The following is a 25,482-nucleotide window of genomic DNA, read 5'->3' on the forward strand; positions in this document are numbered from 1 at the left end:
GAATAAAAAACACACCTGGCTTTTGCTTTCTCTGTGCACAAGGTAGGCTATGTCAGTTTGAGCTCATACTTTTGTCATAGATCCGTAAGCATAGAGGGATCCAAACTTCAAGTACTGGTGTTTATTCACACACATCAAAACAAACACAAGTGTTTATTTCCAAGTATAGGATTATTTGCAATCGCCATATTGACTATATGGGTTTCTTTGTCTGCAGTGAACATGCTTCCTCTGCTCCCAGCATCTGGACGTCTAGCAATTCAGTAAAGTAACAATTTCAGTATTTTTACATCTATGGTATTGTTGTTTCTCATTAGCATGGCAGTGCTACAGATCTTAGTGCAGAGTGACTGTACTAACCGACTCTCATTTCAAAATGTCCTTATGATGCTTGCTACAGTGTAGCGGCTCGAGTTAGGCTGAACCCGTTGGCCAGCTTCCCTCAGGGTCACTCCATGGTTGATTCCATGGTCCACTATTGTAGCTCTGATGTCATCAGCAATTCTATACCTGTATTATAGTGCTTTGCTCCTGATTGCAAAGTCGAACTCAATCGGCCTATCTACTTCTCAAAAGCTTAGTCACATGTGACACCTGTATTATGTGCTGATTGCAAAGTGAACAGTTATCTAAAAAATTCACATGTGACAGTGTGCCAGACAGTTGGCAAAATAGTGTAAATAATGGCCTTAAATATGTATAGTTTTGCTAGGAGTGTGTTGATCATTTGGAAATTGAGTGTAAAGCAGTGAGTTGTGTTCACAGTTCTGCAAAAAGAGTGCTGTGCAGTGGATTGTAGCTACAGGTTTGCAAAGTGTGTGTTACAAAATGGCAAACTGAGTGCAAAGCAGTGTTTGTGCTTTTAGTTTGGCAAACTCAGTGAGTGGTTTTGCTATAAGTTTTAATAGTTTTAGAAATTGTGCTATAAGAATCACAGTTAGGGTTTAAGCATTCAGAAAAAACTGTAAAATGTGCAGCTGCAGAATTATTGTTCTGGCTTCCTTCACAGTTTATTTCGGCGAACTTCTTGTTTACATTGAAGAGATCGTAAGAGCTTGAAAAGAAAAGGCAACTGATCGTCTGCTGTGTTTGTCGTACTGTGAGGTTTAATCAGTGAACAGACTGTCAGTCTCTGGTGTTTGCTGATAACACTCCTCTCTCTAGTATAGAAACATACAAATACAATCATTCCTGTGGCTTCAGGCTGTCAGCAGTGGTGGTTGTCTCTGATCTGCAGTATGTGGATCTGACTCCACGAGTTTCATGTTTCGTGGTTTCTGCTGCACGAACACTTTCAGCTCAGAGTCCAAATTACAAACGACACCAAATCATTTTCCCTTCTGTCTTCTGGTTTGCTTCAGCGCGCAGCTCATTAGTGTTCATCTTCCTGACCCTCGTGGCCCGTAGACTTTACACTGAGATGATTTCATCCACAGCAGCTTTGGTACACTTAAGTATTTCCACACACGGAGCCACTGGACTTGCATTTTAAACTACTGGTGCACATACTGATGAACACTCACGTAAATTAATTGCACTGTTTAAAAACACATTTATCGATTATTAACACATGTTAAGAATCAATATGCCTTCAACTCTGTAATATGAGTTATTCTCCTCCTGTGCTGAGGGAGGATTCACACGGACGCATTTCAGCCTTAAAGCTTTCGCCTCTTAAATTACACGACGTATTTATGGCGACGGCGTCGTGTAGATGAACTGTGAACCTGCTGCTTTGCTTTTGTGCACTGAAAGTTGAGAAAAGGTTTTGTGTGTTTTTCATGCGTCAGCCAGTCAAATGATGCTATGACTGGCTGCTTGTGCAGTTCAGCATCAGAATGAAGGAAAAGTTGATAATTGCAGTGTGCAATCAGTTGTGTACATGAACAGAATCGTAAGAGGCAGCTACCTCGGCTCATGCCAAGTGCTAATTGAAGCTCAGCCAGGACCGTGTGAGTGATTTGTGTTGCTATGACAATTGCATCACCAGAGACACCCAACAGTCTTTATTTACTGGCATTACTATGGTGCTCTTCCTCTTCCTATACGTCAGGTGTTAGTGTGAAACAATCCATGAGCTTGTTTCTCTTTTTTCACCTTTGAGGATTTTCTGGAGATTTTTCTCTGTTGTTCTGGCGCACGAGTAGATTTGAGAGCTTGAAGAGAAGGTTCTTGAAGATGATCTGCATCTTATCCAAGCGGTTCCCATAGAGTTATTCTGTTTATCTGGACGTGTTGTTTTCAGTAGGAGAAATATTTCATCACTCATCTTCAGTCCCAGCTGACTGCAGGTTTCCCCAATCATTAAACAGTACATTTGCATACTGGTACTGTTGCATCAGGATGGGCATCCAGCATAAACTCTTGGCCAGATGAAACATGCTGGTCATTGTGCAGAGAGCAAACATCATCTTTAAAACGGTTCCACATTTCATCATCACAACCAAAAGTCTCTCTAGCTACAGCTGGATACTCTTCCACGGTTTTCAGTGGACTGGTTATTTTTTGGTTGGATGCTGGACGGTGGGGACTGAGACCAGGACTGTGCTCATAACTGTGCGTGACATTCACGGGACTGTGACCGAGGTCATTCCCAGGGCGAAACTGTTCACGAATGTCCTGAGACATCCGAGGGATAATACTTTTGAGCTTTTCTGGTTGCACTGACACAGTCGTTGATAAATGAGGTGGGTGCGAGCAGACTTTCCTCAGCGTGACTTCATCCATTTCTTGAAAATGGAAATGAAGTCAGAGGATCATCAATTTGACGCACTGGAGGAGATCAAGTATGTACTGCAGAGTCTCGAGTCCGAGAGGACACAACAGACGGTCCGGGTTTGCACAAGAAATTAATTTTTTTAAATCTAAGGTTTTTTTCCCCTTCATTGCAGCCTCTAAACAAAAACACAGATTTGTTTTTCACCACTATCAATTTGATCCAGTTCTAAAGGTTGCGGGTTCAACTGCAGCCAGAGATGCAGCCAGAGATGCAGCCAGAGATGCAGCCAGAGATGCAGCCAGAGATGCAGCCAGAGATGCAGCCAGAGATGCAGCCTCCCCTTTGGAGTTCTGTCAGGACGGCAGCCGCTGTGAAACCTGAAAGAAGCTTTTTCTATTTCATTCCAGCTGTTGCATTTTAACCCAATGATCTCTAATAGCTTAATCATCTGACAGCATTAACCAACACATCTAAAAATAACACACAGACATGAAAATGTGACATGGATGGCATGAGCGGCAAAACCATTCTGGATTCATTTAATAATGAGACCACACATCAGTACGTTTTCTAGACATGAACCAGAATTTGAATCGTTTTCACAAACTGGTAAATGGCCTGTATTTGTATAGCGCCTTACTGGTGTTGTGTTGTCACACCTGACTGACTCAAGCTGACTTTAGTTTTAGCAGCTTCATTAAATCTTTTACTTGCAGTGTTCCCAACTAGCTGGGCCTTTTTAAAATTGCAGTTATTTCCATATTTCCACTGACTGAACACCTAAATTATAATAAAAGCTCTGGTATATAACCTAACACACGGTAATAACAAAGGTTTTGTGCTTTATGCTGATGATTCTGGCATCTGCAGGTTTGAAGACACTAAAGCAGGGGTAGGCAACTCCAGGCCTCGAGGGCCGGTGTCCTGCAGGTTTTAGATCTCACCCTGGGTCAGCACACCTGAACCAAATGACCAGTTCATTTCCAGGCCTCTGGAGAACTTCAAGACATGCTGAGGAGGTCATTTAGCATTTTAAATCAGCTGTGTTGGATCAAGGACACGTCTAAAACCTGCAGGACTCCGGCCCTCGAGGCCTGGAGTTGGACGATCCTGCGCTAAAGTTTTGTCCGGAGTTTCTGTCACGACACGAAGCTGCACAGTGAAGAACAGCTCAGCACACTCTTACTCTGTAACTTGTTTATTTAACTTTACATACTGTATAAAGTGTTCTGTATATACACAATATACATGACACAGGTAGTGCAGGTTTTATCTTACAGGGCTGTCTGGTTACAGTTCACATTTTGCATGATCAATAATCCAGTGTTTAACATTCAGTTCTCTTCAGTTTGTGAACCTCCCAAAGCTCAGACCTGTTTGGTTTCCTCCAAGAACGGGTTCAACTCCAGGACCTGTGAATCTGTAACTGGGAGGAGCCACGAAGCCTTCCTGTTGTGATGTAACAGTCCAGTGAGAGGCTGGCTTCGTGCCCTATTTTTCTAAGCGGAGGTATGATTACCAGCCACACTGTTTGAGAGTACACACCACCACCCCAACATGCTTTGGAAACACTCAGCGCTGATGACATGTGGCATGCTATTATGCAAATCACCAAAGTTAATATGACCAATTTTCCTGCTTATGAAAGGCAATTTTTGTCACATTTCTCCAAACTGACTCAGGCACTTTCGCTGCATAACACCGGCAGTGTGTTTCCACACATCTCCTGACAGAACGACAACAGCGTCACTTCACAGGTTTGGGAATGAAAAAAGGGAGAAAATAATACACAGAAAGGCACTTCAGGGCAACAGATATGGCAGTGGGGTTCAAGTGGAAACAGGTTTGACGCATCTGAAAATTTGACATAAAAGCCTTCCCACTCTGCGCACCGACATCTGGGCTGTCTCTTCTTGTTTTAACACTGATGTGGCGTGAAGCTAAATACTATCAGAAGGCACAAGATCCAAGCCGACGCATTAATGAAGATGTGGAGCTTTAAATGTGTGCAGAATGCAGGTAAGTGCTGCATTATGACCAGTGAAGCATCAGTCTCAATAATGTCCCACTGAAGATGTTTCTCTCCGTACATCAATGGTGCCCTCACTGTTTCACATCCATCAGAATGTGTTAAAGAACACGGGAGCTTCTTCCAGGTCGTCAACCATCAGCCTGGCAGCAGATTGAGGAGATTGGAGCAGCTTGGAATTATGAGTCGGTAAAATCCTGGAAGTCATCACAAACCTCTGTACCACTAATTCGTCGAAGCCCGTTCTACCTTTGTGCCTTTTGAGCACCGAATGCTCTGCGTTTTTTCCTTGAGTAAGAAAACTACTGAGATTGACAGATGGCTGTGGAGCTGTAGCAGTCGTGGTGGTGAAGGTATGTCCTTACTCTCAACTATGACACTAGCTTTGGTTGGTGACCAAAAGAATCACATCACTGATGCAAGCAGCAGAGTCCTTACGCCTGTGATGACGTGGTTCAGGCCGTCTGCTCTTAGGTGATGTTTTCTGGGCAACCAGGAGGAGACCCCGTGGCAGACCCAGCACACAGCGGAGCTGTTTGGGAACGTCTCATTATCCTCACTTCCTGGAAGAACTGGAGGCAGCAAGGGATCCTCAGTTTGTGGTGCCATGCTTACTAGTAGCAGTACATTTTGGGGGAGGTGGAAATACGTGAAACTGGTTCTGGATTTGGCACTATGTTGGTGGAGGTTAAAGGTTAAAGATATGAGCCCTGAAAAGCTGCAGCTCATCTCACCCACTCAGATCAGACTGCCAAAAGTATTTGGACAGAGTAGGACTCAGTAAGACGTTTCATATATGCTACATATTAAATTAGCCGGTCAAGCACTGCAAATGACTGCAAGTTCCTCAAGGAACTGGTTAATGAACAGCCAGTGATGCTGCTCAGCGTCTGCGAATTTGGCCAAATCTTTACCCTCGGCCCATTTTTAAATTTGGATGAGAATTTTAGAGATGTTGGTGACGTATCTCCCACCTGCTACAATCAAAGGTCTAAAACATCACTTTTTAAACATTATTTTGTATGTTTTGATTTAAAGGGATTGTTCCACATAGCCTGCAGTTCTCTTTATCAATCTGAATTATTGGGATGTTGATCGCCCGTCTGACTCTTGAGAATAATGGTAAGAAAGGTGCTTTCGTTGTGGCGTGGTCACGGTGCTGTTTGAAGGCTGTAACTGTCACGTAGAACCTGATGACAAAGTGCTGCGAGGGAACACGTTGTAGTGTCTGCTCAACTTTATGATCCTTAACATTTAAAACTGCTTCTTAAATGCACACGAGTCCAGTATGTTGCTGTTCCCAGTCAGTGAGCTCATCATTACATAGAAAGGTTTCCTTCTGCTGTCGTTTCCATGTTTCTTGTGTTCAGCACGGACACGAGTCGGGTTTGAGTGCTATAGCAGTCCGGTCCACAGATTGTAGCACGCGGTGTTAATTACAGACTCCAGGTGATGATACATGGACACGAGCTGAGGAGGAGGGCTGCTGCCGGCCTGCGGCTGCAATGGCAGCGGCTCCCGAAACACAACCTTTAAACTCTGTGGGAGGAAGATGAAACCTGAGAACTTTGCATGACTTTATTATAAGAAAAAATAAGTCAGACGTGTATAAGAACTCACAGTTTTTCCAGCTTGGTTGTCCAGAAATACCAGAACGAAGCAGTCTGTAAACTTTTGGTTCAGAACAGCCTGAAGCAAGTAGAAAGACATGAGTGGACGTTAGCTGGAAGGAGCTGAACAGGTGTGTGCAACACAAATGTCACCGATTTTAAAGTCCGTCTCCACAGATACAGAAGAAATATGTGTTACTGCAGTTCATGTGTTCAGCTGAAGCTCTCGGTGCTCCATCTCCTCGCCTGTACAATCACTCGACGTCTCTTTTATGCTCTGACACGAGTCTGAACGGTGCAACATGAGTGAGATTAATCAGTGTGTTGCATTACGTGTTGCCAGTGTTTCTAGGTGAACCGAGTCTGCTAAACGATCCAATCTGTGTCCACAGATTGTAAAACAATCCTGAACATTAAAGGGAACGCCTTCATTTTGTTGTTAGCTGGTAACGTCTTGCTGCCGTTTGTGAAGCCACAGCGGAGATAAACTGATGGATACAGTGTCCACAGGGGTTTGCCACTTTGAACTCTCTAATAAATATAACATTTAAAATAAAAAGCCTTTTCTCACCAGATACTGGATGCCGTTGTCGTCGAAGTGTCTGCAGCTCTGAGGGAAGCGACTGAGCAGGACTTTGATGAGACTCTGGTACCAGGCTGGACCCATGGTCAGGAAACAGTCCTGCAGCAACACATTCACACTACAGTTACAACACTGTTCATCAGAAACTTTCATTGGGTTTCACCTGCACATTAAAGTCAAATATTCAAGCTGCAGATGTATTATTTAAAAGCTCCTCCTCCTATTTAACTAACAAAATCCCCTCCTGATGTATTCCCACCTGTTTTCATGTTTCCAGAAGAACATTTAGCTCCCCACTCACACCTCCTGCTAACATGTAATCTGTATGTGTGAGCTGATGTTTGATCTGCAGGTCATTTGCACCTGGCTGAGATCACAGTGAGAGCCTGATCACCTCCAAATGTTCCTCATAATGTGGGAGCATAGCTGTGTGTTTCAAATGACAGGGCGTCGAGCTGCTGGCGATTCATTTGTGTAGAGTTGTGGTTCTTAGTAATCAAGGTGTTTTTTGATTGCTGATGTTTGATAGTCAGGGTCATATTTTAATCTTGATTTTAAGGCTAAAATTAGAGTCTCACCAGCTGCGGGTCGATTTCCCCCACTGACCGGCTCTGCACGGCCTCCAGCAGCTCCTCCAGCTCACTGAATGACAACTTGGCCAGCTTCAGTTTATCCAGGGCCACATGCTCGCCATGGAACAGCCTCCTCCACAGGTTGTCCCTGCGGCAGTGACCCATGGCCTGCTCCACGCTGATCTGGATCTGTCTGCGGGCAGACGCCACCTCGTTGTTGAGAAGAGGGAACAGTGGGGAGGCGTAGAGGAGCCCCTGAGCCTCTGGTCCACCGCCTGTCAGAGGGTAAAACTCGTTGCCATCACTCGGAGCCAAGGGTGCTGAGGCTTCAGACGAACCCTCCTCCCAGAGGTCCTGCTCTGAACCACGTGACCCAGAAGCCTCTGCTCGATCCTGGGAGAGCCGTCCCCCCAGCTCTCCGGGATCACGGTGGATCTGAGGAAGCTTCTTAAAGCGGCGCATGTCTGCAGTGAGGCGGGGGAATAGCTCCCGCTGACTGGTCATGATCACGTAGAAGCGTAGCCTATGAAAAGGGGGCGGGATGAACAGAAACTCAGCAAAAAAAAGTCTTTTAAATTGTACCTTTAGACAGTTTATCAAGTGCCTTCAGTGATGTACTGGTAACACATTTGTTTGGCAAGTGAAACGTCCACCAGGCCTCTTTAGGTTGTGTCAGGACATGTCAGATAAACAATGAAAAATCAAACATGGTGTCAGCCCAGATATGAGTAACTGATACAACCTCTGTAAAACAGTCTCACCAGTGACTGCTATACATCCTTACCTGAGCAGATGCCTCTCCCCGTCGGACTGCTCCTCAAACGGAGCAGCGTTGTGACACACCACCAGGGAAACGTCAAAGTCATCGTGGTGGGGCAGACCGTCCAGATCCTTGTAAGAGCCCGAACTAAAGCAGGAGAAGCCAACAAAGGTAAAGTTAAGCAGCAAACATGAGGAGAGAAGGTTTATTGTGAGGTTAAAGCTGTTTCTCCACCTGTTCCACAGAGCCACCAGGGCATACTCGTGAAGGTCAGGCATCGCCTTCTTGTTGTCAGTGGCCACCGCAGCCTTCGACATGCGGAGCGGCTTCATGCCATACGTGCTGGCGTGGTCGGTGATGTAGTTGTAGAGCTGGTGAGCCGTTATCATCCCCGTGGAGATGGAGAAGCTCCCTGATTTACACAAGGATCACAGACGCTCAGAAAGACAAACACAGTTGTTCCTGTCCACACAGAGCCTGAGAAGCTCTGATGGAAAAACAAGGCAAATATCCGTCATCTCCAGAACGACTGAGAGAGAGCGCTCCTGCTGACGCCCAAACGGAGGTGGGACACAGAGCTTACAGAGGAATTGAAGCCGCCCGGGAACTGAACTCGTCCTTGCTTCAGTGAAACAATTTCAAATATTTACTCTGAATATAATTTCATTTGGTTCGTTTGGTTTGCACTGAGCACCAGAGGGAGCTGGAGAAGATGCTCAACATGAACACAAATTCACCTCAGTAGACTTCCACTACTCGTGCTAGGAAAAAAAAAGTTCATTAACCATCTCTGTGGATGATTCAGATTTACCTGCAAGGTGGGAGTTTGTTTAAACCAAAAGGTCTCGGTGCACTTATTGTTTTCTGCACGTCTGCATAGTTTAAGCTTAGACAGCAGAGTTGCTTTGTTTTTTTAAAATGACCACAACATACATAAACACTGTGCTGTGAGTATCTTCAGTGAAGTCACAGCACAAAGGGACATTTTCAGATGCAAGTCTTTGTTAAATGAAGCTGGTGGAAAGACTTCATCTCATGACAGCGTATCAGGGACCATTAGGTAAAAGGGGGAAACGTTGAAAGCCAGAGGGAAAAAATACAAATTAAAGTTATAACCTTGCACTTTTTAAGGTTGGATAAACCTAATCGCACCATAAAAATGGGGACTGTGAGGAGGTGCAGCTATATGGTGGATATTACTGCATCCTTAGTTTGTATTTCCCATCCAAACCAGTGTGTGTTTGCTTTTTGTGTGGGACCTGACCCGTTCCACAGTCGGACACGTCCAAATGCTTCTGATCACATGATGATTTTTGTGCCTAGTTTTCATTTATTTGTCAGTTTGTTTTTTTCTGGTCTTTGTTTTTGGTGAATTCTAGTTTTAAATTGTTCCCTTCAGTAAATGCTCTGTACACCGTTCACTGTGTCTTTTATTTACTTTCACTGTAAGTCCTGGCGGCTGCTGTCAATTTTGAAAAGCTATAAATCGTGGCAGAATTAAAAAAACATGATCAAGTGAATATCATTATCATCACATGGGATTCGGATGTAGTCAGCAACACCGCCCATTTCATGGTGCAACACCAGAATCACCTTGAAAGACGTGGTTGCGGCCGAACTTGGGGATGTCCGGGTGATGGGAGATGAAGTCGTCCAGGAAGTCAGTGAGCTGGTAGCCTTGCCGTAGCGTCATGTGGCAGCCGACCAGGTACTGGTGAACCACTCGCAGGTGGAAGTCGTAGCTGAAGGAGTGAACGTGCATGGTGTCCCTCACTTTATCACACTCCTCAGTGAAGAGCATGGAGAGCTGCAACAGAAGGTGGGGAGACGGTCATCACCAGCACAGCGTGACTCGCTGACACAGACGGGAAAAAGAAGGCGCACCAAGACGATGCAGGAGGTACTCTAACTCCAAACTCACGTCAGTCTGAATACCTCTGGAAAACTGATCTGGCAGACAGCACTAACTCTGAACGTCTATCTGTGCGATCATCCATGTATGAAACTGTTTTGCATTTGAAGGGAAGGACCTGCTGTTCCAGCCACTCCAACAGAGACTGCTTTGTACAGCACACCTTAAGGCCCTGCTGCACTGTGACTCCCATTGCTCCTTAGTGAGAAGCTTTTGTAAGCAACTTTGATATCAATCAGATTCATAATAATATCCTTTTTAATTAAATCCAGCTTCAAAAGGGAGCTGACAAAAGCAATAATTGCAAATGCAAATGGCTGCAGTGAGAGGCTGTGCTGTGCAGTTAATTACAGCACAATAAGAGTTTACAAGGAGCTGTAATTGCTACTCCTGCTTTTACTTTGATCTGGACCATTTGCCTGGAACGTGCACAAAAGAAGCTTCATTATATCAAAGAGCCAAGAAAAGACTGCACAGCGTTCTGTAGCTCCAGACTTTCCTCTCGTCGCTGTCTGGAACCTTTTCCTGCCTCGACACTTGTCCAGAAACTGGCAAAAGGGCAGAAGACTTTCATCAGCACCCTCACCGCAGAGATAAGAATGAGGAAGAATATTCTTTTGCACACAGGAATGAAAAGATGAATATTAACTTTTCTCTCCCCAGCGGTGTTCCTGCAGTCTGGCAGACAAATTAAGTGTGACCTCCTGGCCTGTTATCTATGGAGCCCGGAAGCCAATGGGACTGCACGGCTCTCTTCAGTTCAGAGGTAGTATAGTTCCTGTGTGTGTCCTCCTTGCTATCACGCTAACATTTATTATTTCCTAACCTGTAATCCCAAATGGTTCATGTTCTAGTTAATTAAACACTCCGTGTAACTTTGACAAGAACAAATTGCCAGTTTGAGTCGTGGGGCTGCAGCTCGTCTCCTGTCAGCGGCACTCGGTGGAAGTGAAATTAATGACAGCGGCTGCATTGACGGGAGAAGCTGTAATCACCGAGGTCATACAAGAAGAAGAAAAAGAAGAGAATACAAAGCAAGCTGATTGAAAGAAAGACAAGCGGAGTCACGAGAGGAGAGCTTTCAGACTGTGACATCCATCGATACGTCCTGTGAGGCTCTGCATTTTCACTCCTGGAAAAAAAGACAGAGTACTCACATTTTTGTAGTAGTACTATCACAATGCAGTGATCTGAAACCCAACAGGAGTAACAACAGTTATCCAACTGTGATGTGTGTATTACAACTGCAAACATGCACTCACAGCCACTTTACCAGCTACACCCTTCACCTTCAGCACTGCCTTAGTGCTTTGTGGCACAGATTCAACAAGGTGCTGGCACCATTCCTCATGGTTCACATGATAGTGTCAAACACATGCTGTAGATTTGAAGTGAGTCTCCTGTTACACCACATCCTGAAGGTGCTGTGTGGGATCAGCACTTTGAACCTTTGATTACAGCAGAATCCTTTTCATGTTCAAGAAACCAGTTTCAGATCCTTTGAGTTTCCTGACATGGCGTGTTCTCCAGCTGGAAGACGGGTACATGGTGGATTCATCAGAGCAGATAATCTTCCAGACTGTCCAGTATCGGCGAGGCTGTGGAAACTGTAAGCCTTGGTTTCCTGGTTTTAACTGGACGCAGCAGCACTCAGCGTGGTCTTCTGCTGCTGTAGAGCTTCTGACTCGAGGTTAGATGTTTTCAGGGATGCTGTTCTGCATACACTGGTTGTAATGAGCAGTTGACCGAGTTATTGTTGGCTTCCTATCAGCCAGAAGCAGCTTGGCCAATCTCCTCTGACCACTGGCACCTACTGGACCGTTCTCTGTAAGCCCTACAGGTGTCTGTGGTGAAGAATCGCACATTCATGGTCACCTAAATAACATTTGCTGCTGCTCGGATTGAACTTCAGGTCTTCTTGACTATGCCTACATGTCTACATGCAGTTGCTGCCATGTGATTGGCTCATTAGATATTTGCAGTGTTGGTGTCTCTAATAAAGTGGCTGGTGAGTGTATAATTCTCTGCCTATACATGTATTTAGTACCTGATTTTCTTAACAGTAAAATGATGTAGTGCTATTTAACCATGAGGATATGTTAGTGTGAGTGTTGCAGTACGTTTGCTTTCTCTGGCTGCTTGGTCAGGTCTAGGCACAGAATAATTACATACATCACTAATAATTATCAAATACTCAAACTTAAGACTGCCACATCTAAAAAATCTTCGGCTCACGGTAACCTAATAATCACAAACTGGAGACCACACAAGCTTGTAAAGCTTCTCCTTTTTTGTGCGCTTTCAGTGATTTATTGTCATCTTTTGACCTTTTTCTTCTATATTTTTTTTTAATGATTATTTTAAAATCTAGACATTTAAACAAACTCCTTGTGGCCCCACCCTCACAGCCTGCACTTTGCCACCTACCATTATACTGTTAAATAACACTTACATTTAGCTTTACATTACAAAGAAAATATATCAAAACAGTCAGAAAATATTAGAAGAAAAATTGATGAAATGACTCAGTGATGGCATGTTTCAGTTGTAGACTGTAGCTACCATCACGCTGTGGCCCAATAACTGAGCCTTGGGGAACAACATATACTTACTCAGATATACAGTTATTAATACCAAGTGGTCACTAACAATTTAAAAGGATTTAAATGAATTAATAGTTCTGTATAAATTCTGTATAATAGAAATTATACAGAATTTTCCAGTATCATTGTCTGTAGCAGCGGAGCAGCAGAAGCAGCAGTTTACATTCTGTGTAATTCAAAGACTGAACCTTCACACCTGAACACAGGCCCTAGCTGCAAACACCACCTGGCTGCTAAAGAAGAAGAGGAAGAAGAGGAAGAAGAGGAAGAAGAGAAAAAGGGCAAAAGAATAAAAAAAATTAGCTCCAACACCCAAAACACCCAAACCAACAACCACAGAGAAGACAGCCTGTTGAAAACAGAAAAGGAAAAGAAAATCATAGAGGTGCTTGGCTCTGACCTGATCCTCAACAAAATCAGGTATAACTGCATCATTTTTATTGCATAACTTAAGTCTGAGTCCCTGCCTTAAGCTAAAGATGCGTTTTTACAGTCAAGCCGTAAGTTGCAGCAACAGCAGCTCCCACAGTGCACTTGATTTAACATGAAACCCAATCATTCCCACAGAGACAGACAGGTAAACTTGAAAGGAAAGAGACCAGGACTGATGAGAGCAAGCATAGAGTGGCGAAGAGGGGTGGAGCCTGATTGTAGTGAGACACCCCTCCCTTGAGAATGGCTGGGACATACCGCACAGTCAGATACTGGTGTGGCATCTGGAAACGGCTTGCAACGAGGTTTGGTGAGGAGGCTGCCCTGATGGAGAGATGACATGAGGTGGGACTAGGCAGACACAGAGACACACAGACAGATGGATGGAAAGGAAGACTGAAGATGTACTAAGAGATCAAATAAAACCATTTCACACTGCAAATATCCACATTACATACACACTTTACAACTGTGGACTTTTCCCAAGGTGCTGTAGAATGGATGTTTATTATTTTTAGTGTGACACTAACCAGCTAAACATAGCTTCACTTAACAGTAACAGGCATCTTGGTTAGTAGGCAACTACTTGTGGATAACCCGACTTCAGTAAAGCATCATAAGACTGATATATCCATCGACCAGCCCCAACATTAAAACCACCACCCTGTGGTTAAGCTGCATTGGAACAGGGACGTTCAGTGAGAGGATCAGGCTCCTTCCCACAGATGCACCGTCAGACTGGGATAGGAGTGTTAGGAGGCCAGCTCAATGATTGGGCTCATTGTTGTGTACTTCAAGCTGTTCCTGATAATAATCACATGATATGTGGTTTTAATGTTGGGGCTGATCCATATCTATTAGCAAACTTTACGCTTCATTCGTTAAGTTGGCGTCACTTCCCTAACAAGCTGTCTGCTATGGCTACGATTCCCTTATTTCTCAGTATTTACCAGAACACTGTCAAAGCAGTAACCCATTAACTTTAATGCACGCTGCTGTAAACCCAAAATACTAATGCAACACTTCTAATTTGTGTTTATTTATAAATACATTTTATACTGACAGCACTAACAAGTGCTAACGAATGAATTACCACAGTCCTGAACACCGTCTGAAACTTTGCATGTGTGCTGGCTAATTAAATTCACTGAGTGATCAGAGGAACACGAGAAAGAATATTTGAACAAATTAAAGTAGAAAAAAATCTGCATCTTAATATGGAAAAGATTCCACAGTATTTTCACATTTAGGTTATCATGTTAGGAAAAACATGGAAGTGTTACTATTAAAGGGGAATTAGTTATTGTCTGTATGCAGCCTATTGTGATGGCTTATTGAAACACTGCTCCAGATGGTTTTTTTCACCTCTTAGATCTGAATAAAAAGACTGAAACTATTTACTCTGATATTCTTGTCTCAGGCACAGATCAAGCCCACTTTCCAATCAAATCCTTTTGCTTATGAGGGGCATCCAATGAGGAGAAAGACGGCTTAAAAGGGAGGTTTTTTCAGACGGATGATGAACTGAGGGGTTGCACTGATATTATTGATATTAACAAGGATTGTTTTGCAAACAGTGCAAAGCTACTGTAACAGAGCCAAAGGACAAAGGCATGAACTGGAGATCAATGGGTCCCCTTTAATGTTCCAAATGGTCAGCATGAACAGAGTTCTCATTCTTTTATATCTGTGTGTTTCCTTTCTCACATGTCAACAAGTCTCCTGTTTAAAGTGTTTCAGCAACATCGTCATTTAAATGCAAATTATTTTCTAAATTGTTTAAAATTAGCTGTTAATTAAGAAGTAATTCATTGCTTTTGTGGTGTATAATGTTTGTGCCAATGTGAAGAGCCACTTCAGAAAGCGCTCTCACCTGTAAATACTAACTGCAATTATAACTCCCTCTCTAACACAGGGAATCAATCTCTGGGTTTTACAGAGAGAATTCATTTTAAACATAAAACACATTGTTTACGCTTAATTTACTCAATGTCAAGCTTTTTTTGAGGATTTATGGACATCTTTAATTCACAATAGCTGCAGCGAATGCAGCCTTTCTTCCTTTCTCAACACTTAAACCCTTTTGCCTCCCCACTGTGCTTAGAGGCACAGGCTCTTTCATCACAGTCAACCTCTCACATCACTTTGTAGACATCCTGACAACACCACCGGGAGGGAAACAAACAGCATGACATCTTTCAAAACATCTTTCTCTGCCTTCGTCACATCAAAGTGCACCGACCCCCAAATCTGAAAATGGATCAGTCACAAGTGGGAGAGATGTTCACCTAATATAGAAGCAGAACAAGGACCGAAGCCGCTGGCACTCGGGATAAGAGCTGAATCTTCAAGGTCTGAAATTCTTCAAAAATCCACAAACAGATGTGAAAAAGTGCACCTCTGCTCATGCACAGAACAAACAATCACAGCTTTATGCACAAGGGAACACGCATAAAGTTGTACTTTGGCTGACACTACTGTGAGCCATCCTAAAGTAGAAATGTCATTTATACAAGATAGAGGACATTTCATTTAAGAAAAACCCTTCTTCCTAGTCTATATAAAGAAAAGTCAGACAAAGTTTAATGGCAATTAGCTTATGTTGTCTTTTTTTTTTTACTGGATATTGCTGAGTCATTGTAACTTGACTTTAAAATTCATGCCTAACCTACGAGGCAGATTAATGCAGGGTCTTATTCTTCCTTCATATTTACACTTCCTGTTACTCGATATAAAAACTGATGGTCCTGTTTCAGTTTTTTATGGTTTGATTAATGAACTCCCCCAGAAGTGTTATTGTGGGATTTTCATTCATATATTTATTTTTTTAATCTCTGGTTGCCATTGGTTACCTTTTCTTCGTGCTTCCTGTTCATGGCTCCTTGACAGTTACCTTTCCACTCAGACCATTTCTGATCATGTAGTCTTGAATCCTCCATTTATCTAATTTCCTCAGTGTTTTTAAGGACACACTGCACACCATGCCAGACACAGTGCTTAACAAAGGTATCAGACCAGCACCCAGTGTGAGGTTTATGCCGCAGCTGCTCTGAAACAGCAGTACTGGTCATTAAAATCCTCTTTTATATATTTCTGTAATGGTTAGTCCACCAGTATGTGCACGTCTTTCATCTAAATGATGTTTCATGTTAGAATATAGTTACTGTTATTATCCATTAACTTTTCAGATGTATTTTTTACCAAAAAGCAGAAGAAAAAAAAAGTGAAGTATATTATTATCTTTATAAGATGCCAAATTACAGATAATGACTTAATTAACCCTTTCATGCATAGTGGTGCCTACAGTGGACACAGCTATTCAGAGGCTGTTTCCTGTGTTGGTGGTAAACTTGCACATAAAGCAGTATATTGCACACTGATGTGTCGCCCCATACACACCAGTGAGAGTGAACATGTAAAAGACTTTGAAAAGCTCATGTTTAAAAAAATGAAGTTCAAAGATCTTTTTTTCGTGCCTAACGATGAATAAAAATCCAGATTGAGGTCGTCATAATTCATGCATGAAAGGGTTAAATAACCATAAAGAAGCCCAGTGTGCCAGTTGCTATCTGCCTTAAAAAATAATAACATCATTTTTTCGTTTCAAACTTTGACAGTTTTCTAAAATATCTGTGTTTTTGATTTTATCACAGTGTTTATTATTGTGTAATAAATTCATTCATTCATTCATATACAGCTAACAGCTCTTTGGAAATCCATTTTTGGAACAAAACCCACATATTTCACAGATTCAGCTAAAAAAATGGAAACAACTGTTTTGTTTCTATGACAGGCTGCAGAAACACAGCTGTACAAATGTGACACAAACAACGCTGATTCATCCTTTGACTTTAGTAACTTCTGTATGCTTGAATGATTTATAGTGAAGTGTTAACTGGCCAAAAACTAAAAGATGTTCCTCTGACACTGGTCCAGTACAAGAACTAATGATGAGAGCATCAAATGGCTGTTTAATCGTCCTTTTGTTTCTAAAACTTGGAAAAGGTTCCAAAGTACTTTTGTTGTTACTTTGACTCTGGTTTCTTCTGGCTACAGGAGTGTTGTAAGCATATTATTTTATGCATCAGACAATAATACATTTGATAAATAATGAATCTTTAAATGAAGCCATGTGGTGCATGCTCTAACAGACGAGGTGAAATGAGATGGAAAGTGCAACATGGCTGATAGGCAACAGAAAGTTTCTGAGTTTAGGACTCCACAGGTTTCATTTTTGTCAAGTAAAATACTGTCAGGGGACCGAGCTGCAGGCTAAAGCCACAAAGTCTCAGCAACAGTCCACCAGTGTTGAATTTTACATAAAATATTTGGCGTCCAGATTGATGGCAGCAACTGTTACTCGTGCATGATCGGAGGAGACCTCCTCCCTTCAGCTAAACACCGGGTCTGAAACTGGAGGCAAATTTAAATATTCACCTGAAAAACAACATGAGGCCAAATAAAAATCAGCTGACTTTTCGCAGAACTAAACAGCTCTGCAAAAAGCTGAATTAACACCCATTTAGATTGAAATGGGCTTTTAAAACGTTCCACTTTACTTTGTCACTAAAAGCAGGCAGCTTTGCATGTGTGCCTGTTATAAAAGACTTTTTCTCCTTGCAGTAATACATGGGTTGGGATGCACAGCATGAAACAGTACAGAGCAGTAGACCCAATGAAGTCTGAAAAGTGACACAGTGTGAATAACAGCCTGGATGGTGAAAGTACTGGAGCAAAGTTATTTTCTTTCCAGATGAACAGTCACTGCTGGACAGCATCAGGATTTCATCTTCACAGACAGTTTGAACTCAAAACAGAAAAATATATACACCTATGTCTGGAATGGATGGAAACAACAAACAAATGTTAGCTTTTATGTGGAGATCAAGAAAACGCGAATATATTTTTAAAAATCCATTTGTGATTGAATCTATTTCCATAATTCCTGAACCTGCTTTTCGTGCCATTCTGTCAGCTTCATATTCATAAATATAACACATTTAAAATGAAGTTAAGACTAAAACTCGGGGTGAGACTTGTAAGACATGAATGCTGTTATTAGGTCTGATTCTTTAGCGATTGCCTCGCTATTTCCAGATTCTTGTTTCATTATCTGAGTCTCAGCAGAAAGAAAAAAAAGCCTTTATTGTTGCTGCTCCTCTGACACCAGTTTGATGCCATTTTATGCAAATATCAGAAAATAACATGCCAGCATTGATAAAAGGAGTTGATAAGCTTGGAGGTACACGAGTTTGCAGACCTGGAACATTTGGAGCAGGTTCTTGTTTCCTCCCTCTATGACTGAGAAGTTCTTAGTTTAGTTTCACAATCTAGTGTTTCCGAGCCTAAAGGCAGGTTAGGTGAGAAGTGAGTCCAAGAACATGTTTCTCATTTCATTTTTCCCCAAAATCACGGCTCTGCTCCACGATACTGGCCCTGCAGGTGAGACTGAGGTATCTGGGGTTTAACAATGTCCTGTGACAGTGTGAATGTGAGCTCCAGCACACACAGCAGCATAAATGCAGGACAGCGGCACCATTTTTGTTCAACACTACAAACACAAATTTGTCCACTTAATTAACATTAAAGTTGAGAGACTGCTGATTACACAGGAAATAGTGGGACTTCCACAGAGAGTCTAAAACAGCCAGACCGATTGGTCAGAAGTGCTCGACAGGATGATCTCGAACAGAAACCAGCAAATTTAAATTCAGTGAGAGTTTTGATTGGATAGGATCACTTCCAGAACCAGCTGATGCCCTTGCTACTGTACTGTGTTTTGAATAAATGTCACTTTCACTGACCTGATGCTCTTTTTATTGACATTCAACTTTGGTTGTTGTGTCCACACATCCTCTGGAGGAAGCTCACGTGTCATGCTTTTTCACATAATCGTATTATTTTGCTCGTGGCCGTAAGCAAAGGTGTGAAGTTGAGTGCCATACAAACTCTCACCATACCACAGGGGTATGGTGCTACTCTACTCTACTCTACTCTACTCTACTCTACTCTACTCTACTCTACTCTACTCTACTCTACTCTACTCTACTCTACTCTACTCTGTGAAGACCTTGAAATACTATATCTCCTTCACTAGGCACAGCAGCCTTCCCGGCCCTGAGTGGGCACTCTACCTGCTTCCAGCTGATGGCTGAATGATGCAGCGGTCCTACACCCAGCCTACAGACAGCCTTGAAGATTACGGCCTACATGTTGTAGCTGTTTACTGTCACCAAGAGAAACGTGCCCCCTGCAGTCTCCCATGTGTGCTGCTGTAGTTTTGGGTTTTTTGCACTGCTCCACTGTCGCTCATTTTTTTGTTCCAGCACATTCTCCATGAAACCAGCATTGAATCTACACATATCATCATCCACATCAGGCTACTTACTGTTGGGTCACTGGAAGACTGCAAGCTAGCATGCTTGTATTTGTTGCTTACCCCATTGATTAAGCTCTGCATATGCAAATACCCACTCAAACTGCCACAAATCCTGTACCATAAAAACACACTAAGAACCAAGTCTGAGGACTTGAAAGTGCTAAATCTCAAATCCTAGATCCTTCCACTTAAGAGGTCAATGAAACCAAGATAAGCAGGTCATCTGCTAAAAGCTAAGATAGATAGATGCTCTTCAACCTTGAACTTCTGAATGCTACGAAGAGAACAGCTTTGGGTCCATCGAGGAGTGTTTGGATAGCTGTAGCCTGTTTGATCACTGCAGTGTCTCATAGATGGTTATGGCAGGCACTGTTAAGTTGCACCACCTTATGATGACAAATTTACCCTAGCTGGACCTGACATGACCAGTAGATGCAAAAAACAACAGTGGAGGTTATTCTGTCTTAGCCAGAGGATTATTTTAAAATCTGTATCTGCTTCTTATTTATTAATAACTGTGTTTCTGCTCACGGTGGATAGACAAAGAAAAGGGTGGAAATTACATCGAAAGACAAGTAAAGAAATGGGAGAGAACACATTGTAAACCAGACTAACTGAACAGCTGTTATTGACCATAGCAATGAACACATGGCTCTTAAACTGCAGCCATATAAAAAACTTCACAGAGCAATAATAATATTCAACTGTAGCACGAACAGAAGAGGCAAAATAAAACTAAACTACAGTAAAGACAAGCTAGCATAAAAAAAACTGTGTGGTTCATCTCTTCACATCACACAGCAAATACCATAGCAAGCTTCTGTCAGGGACTAGCTTTATTTAAATGATTATTTTATCTTATCTTTTATTTTGCTTTACTGCTAACAGCTGGGAAGATCTAATCAGAGTGATAAAATCAACATGTCTGCTCACCTGAGGCACTAATGGTGTTTTTTAAACACCAGAAACCCTGAAGGAAACACTCAGACTACAGGAATTTATTCACCATTTATACTGAAAGAGTTTAGATGTATCTTGTTTTAAAAAAAATCTACATTTTGAAGGTAAACAGAGTTTTAAAAACTGCTTTAATTTCCAGTATATCAGTTCCTACAAAAACTGATTTAAAAATATAAATTTGACCTGGCCAAAATCTCGTATAAGAGCCTCAGCAGACCAGTGATCAGCCCAGGATGAAGCCCAAACCTTCACTGGCGTCACAGAGTACCTGAACTTACATGATAGACACAGATCGGCACTCCTGCCCTCCCACTGTGGTCATTTGTGTTCTGGGTTGTGTTTCCTTTTCTGTCTTTTATGTTCTTGTTCAGGACACAGAGCTCAGTGTTGTGTGTCCACACAGCAGTGCAGATCAGTGTCAAGCATTTACCTGCGAGTTGACGGTCTGGCCCATGGGAATACGGGAACACTCCAGTGCATACTGCTTCACACAAAAGTAACAGCCCTGGTGGAACGACACAAAAGACACAAGCCTACTCAAAAACAGAGTTTTACTTAATAAAATAATCCATAAGACTGCTCACTGCATACTGGGAGTAGAGTCAATGTGCTGTTTTTCAGGAGAGCTGAAGGCTTGTAAAAAATAAAAAAATCTATCCTCACCATCACAACAAACAATATGTCGAAAGGTCAAAATGTTTCACTTCTAACTAAGGATGAGGAAACAGCAAAAACAAACACATAATGCCAGGATATCAGACCACACACACAGCATGGGGTCAAATACACAGCACTGTCACAACAACACTAATTGCACATTACTCCCACTCTCATTAACAGGTTTTGGCAAACACTGGCTTATTTCACTTGTCTCAGACCAGCTGTGTTATGTCTCATATGTTAAGTCTCAGAAACTACACAGTAAACAAAAAGGTTGCCATTACAATCTGCGAAGAAGACCTTAGATAGTTGAACACGACTGAAGGCCTAAAGAAAGATGCTGAGTGGAAAGTGTGGGAAACATGAGTTACTCAGTTTGACCCACGATGCAGGCTGACACTGATTCACTCTGAGTGTTTGCAGTGGGAGCACTGCTGACACTCAGATACTGACCACAGCTGAGCACTGACCATTAGATTTGTCCACTGTTTAAAAAAAGCTCATCTTCAGGTACAAATGCTTTACTAGGAATGCTCGAGAGCACTCTGGCAGCACAGCGTTTCATCGAGACACTTTGGATCCCATGATACAGAATATCCAGAGAAGTAGTGTAATGCAAGTACCTGACACCAACTGCCTGCTGTTTAACTGGTCGACCCACTGCAAACAACATGTTCCTCCAAGCATTAGTTTCCTATCACTCTTGTAATAGTTTGGGCTTTAAGCAGGCCGGTACTGTTGAGAGCTACCAGTAGGATGCGGCTGTTGGTCAGTGCAGTGTGTCGCGCTCTCCTTCGCAGTAATTTGACAGCAAGGTGAAAAGTGACACCAAGCTCAGCGTTTTTATCTGAAGTTGAACACTTTTCAACTTGCTCAGCACCTCTTCTCTTCTCACTGCTGCCTTTTTTAGCATCTTGCAACACTGCAGCTGAGGGAACAAACACGACTAGAAACAAAGTGTTAGAAATGCTGAGAATGGCGTTCAGTCGCTCTGCTCCTTTAATCCAACTATGAACCGATTTCTCCAGGATCAGCGGAATAACTGCGGTGAACTTTGGAAACGATCCCCATGATCCATCATCCCTTTAAATATTTAACATTTAACCATCACATTAGATTTTTCATCATTATCTAAATATTCTGCTTTCATACAACGCCTGTGTCAAAGAACTGAAAGAATCATCCTACTATGATGTTAGCAAATATAGTGTATTAGTGAGGACAGTGCTTCTCACCTGGAAAGCCAGTTCCATCAACACGATGCCTCCTGGCAGCGCCCTCTGCAGGTGATACGCGGTGGTACCAGACGCTGCAGCCTGAAGGTCACATCAGTCACAGAACAGTTTGTAATTGTAACATTTTTTCATTATTTAATGTCTACATTAAGATTTTAAATGCACACCACCTTTATGAGTAGTATAGTACTACTACAGCACCCTCATCAATACTAATCTAATAATGTATATATTCTTTATTGTAACAAAATACTGTTTCTAAAGCAACGACAGTACAGTCGCACAAACTGTTGTTCCTGCTGTGTGGACTGAATGCTGTGCAGGTTTGGAAAGGAAAGGACTGGTATAAAAGTGAGGACTGTCATCTCAGCCTAATGGGATTTAGGTCTTATTTATGCACATATGCGCCACTGTGGTGTGGCCCTCCATGCTGTGCAGAGGCTTTCATGGTCTCTGAAACACCAGGGAGCATACAAACAAAGCATTGAGTGGAGGGGGGGCAGCACCAAACGTAGCTGTGCTACAGAGCTCCTCGACCCTGACGAACATTATTATTGTGTTTATGGCTTTTAAGCGAGCGGCCGCTCTTGCTTCCTGCAGGTTTGAAGCCATCTGCTCGTCTCTCCGGTGTTTCACAGAAGGCTCATCCAAACTTGTACAGATGTCCACGAGGTTCATGCTGCGCCAGTGGAGCCAACGTGCTTGTTGCAAGAAGCATGCGATGTCACAGTAGGCACGCCTTCACTTGCTTTTGACGTAAGACAAGCATTGTGTTTTTGTTTAATAAAACACACCAGTGTGGGATTAGATCATCATACAGGCAGAAGTTCCTGCTGTAGATTAGCTCAGACATGCCAGATTACACGCTAAAGCATGCCAACTTTCATGACCTGACGCTGTGATATCACTCAGAAGGAGACATTTAAAGGTCTTAATTTCTAATCTAAAAGCAAAGTTTTCTTTTAGCATCTCTGTAAATCTCCAGACATGGAGGGAGGCAACGTCGGTCATTTACCGACTCATTTACATACGAGTCAATAAATATGCAAGAGTCCAAAGCTCTGTGATGTGTCGGACAGCATCAAGGCACAAATTTTAAACTTCTGACTGATGCAGTGAGCGATGGTCAGGCTGATGTTTTCACAGACGAGTGTGGCTGCAAAGCCAACAAACGACGCAGGTCACATTTCTTCAGAGGCCCATTTATTAACAAGGCTTTCTACCTGCAGCATGTGTCCAGTGCATAAGTGCAATTCAGACCTCAGCTTCGTACGAGACAGATGATCAGGCACGCGGCTTATATTTATATTGTAAAGTCTGTCACTGTGAATCTTTTTCCTTAGCTGGCTGTAGTTTTCATGTTCAAACAGCAATGACATAAAAGGTGACATCATTAACAGCTGGGACAGAACGGGATCCGGATTTTCCTCCTACTGTCGCAGGACCACAAGTGATGAAACTGAATTTTGTGATTTCGCTATTCTTCTCACTGTATCCTGTTTCAGGATGCAGCACCTTTGTACAGGTGTGTGAGCATGTTAGTAAAAGAGGCGCTTTATGTCACTTTTGGCACACGTCCTCTCACCCAGCAGGTAAACGTTATGTTTGCCCAATAAGACGTGACTGTGTCTGAGTAGGTGCAGCTGCTGGTGCTTGAAGAGTGTGATTAATTACAATAAATACACACAATGAAAGTTTCCTACTTTAAAACCACAGAATCAGACTGATGTTCCTGTTTATCCGACATTCATATTTGTTAGGTGCTGAAGTTGTGCCACAGAGGAACTTTTTACACGCCATAACTTATTAAAGTTAGCAGCAATGAAAAGGTTACCACTGCCTGAATAACAAACAAAACAGTTTCTTGACCCCCCTGAAGCAGCGCTGCAGTCTTTTTCCATTATTGCATCATTACACACATTTTTAACACCGTCTTTGGGAACTCATAACTGTTTTTTAAAAATACAGAAAATTGTAAAACGTCTCATTGTGCATGAGGTCTGACCACAAAAACTAACTCTTCCTCAGTAAGTTTCCTCACCACAGCTCAAACCGTGACTGTGGCAGCTCTTCAGTCAAATCTGATATAAAAAAAAAAATGCTTTAAGAGTTTAAATCAGACGTAGCAGAAAATACACGTCTCTGGAGATGCTGGAGACTTTGGTTTGTTTTAATGAGACATTAGAAATTCATGGGCCCATTTCCCATAGCACAGCCTGACTTTATCCCCAAGTTTTGTGTTTGGAGAATAAAAGAGCATTTTGGAGGTGAACACTAACCTTAGGGCTGTCCTCGCTCTTCTGCTTCACATAAGAAAAAGACATCCTGCCTTCTGATGACATGGAGTTCAACATGGCAGCACGAGCACGGGCGATGCTGCAGGACATGGGGGTGGGGGTGGGGGTGGAGTGGGGGACAGGGGTCAGTAAAGATCTGGTTAAACTAAAAACCCAACAAAGGCTTCTAGAGTGCCAGCAGCAAATATCCAAGCAGTAAGACACAATTCAGTGCGAGTCACACACAGACTGAGAAAGTGACAGCAGGCAGGACGCTCAGGCTTCTTCCCTCAGTACATCAGACACGAGGCAGCACTGATGGAGGTCAAAGGTCAGAGGAGAATCAAAACATATGAGATTAGATGACTAATAGACAAATATGACACACGACTGAGTGCGAGAGAAAACTAGAGGACGGGTGGATGAAAATAAATGATTCCTGATTTTCTTACATTTTACACACTAAAGGGAGACAAACACCCGTTTACTAATCACATAGTTGATGAAACTTGTTTTTTCTTATCTATTAAACATAAATATATACTTACACATGAGAGAAAACATTTATTTTAACTGCTACCATTAGACATGCCCCAGTTTAAATGGGGGCATTAAAGAGATAAGCAGCCCAGATTCAATGTAAAGTTCTGATTAAGACGTCTGAACTGATCCAGGGTGATAAACAGCTGCTGAAAGGGTTGTTGAGGGTCATTAGAAGGTTGGAAACAACAGTTGAAAAGCACACATTCACA

The 25,482-nt window shown here is 42.5% G+C and overlaps 1 protein-coding gene across 9 annotated transcripts in view; it reads right to left on the reverse strand.

Moving 5' to 3' along the window:
• Window positions 1-3,901: 3,901 nt before the first annotated feature.
• szt2 (SZT2 subunit of KICSTOR complex) overlaps window positions 3,902-25,482 on the reverse strand; it is a 97,659-nt gene continuing 76,078 nt past the window's right edge. For 7 of the 9 annotated variants that reach the window (XM_039599360.1, XM_039599361.1, XM_039599364.1 and 4 more), the window contains 11 exons: window positions 24,734-24,830; window positions 22,455-22,535; window positions 20,990-21,064; window positions 13,479-13,544; window positions 9,867-10,080; window positions 8,508-8,685; window positions 8,298-8,420; window positions 7,520-8,036; window positions 6,930-7,040; window positions 6,369-6,437; window positions 3,902-6,287 (listed from right to left, as the gene is read on the reverse strand). In XM_039599360.1, coding sequence (XP_039455294.1) covers window positions 6,144-6,287; window positions 6,369-6,437; window positions 6,930-7,040; window positions 7,520-8,036; window positions 8,298-8,420; window positions 8,508-8,685; window positions 9,867-10,080; window positions 13,479-13,544; window positions 20,990-21,064; window positions 22,455-22,535; window positions 24,734-24,830 — 1,675 coding nt within the window. In that variant the 3' untranslated portion in view covers window positions 3,902-6,143. The remainder of the gene's footprint in view (window positions 6,288-6,368; window positions 6,438-6,929; window positions 7,041-7,519; window positions 8,037-8,297; window positions 8,421-8,507; window positions 8,686-9,866; window positions 10,081-13,478; window positions 13,545-20,989; window positions 21,065-22,454; window positions 22,536-24,733; window positions 24,831-25,482) is intronic. The other 2 variants (XM_039599366.1, XM_039599365.1) reach the window with 1 other exon arrangement.

The sequence above is a fragment of the Oreochromis aureus genome, linkage group 15 (genome assembly GCF_013358895.1).
Source record: "Oreochromis aureus strain Israel breed Guangdong linkage group 15, ZZ_aureus, whole genome shotgun sequence".
NCBI classification, from domain to species: domain Eukaryota; kingdom Metazoa; phylum Chordata; class Actinopteri; order Cichliformes; family Cichlidae; genus Oreochromis; species Oreochromis aureus.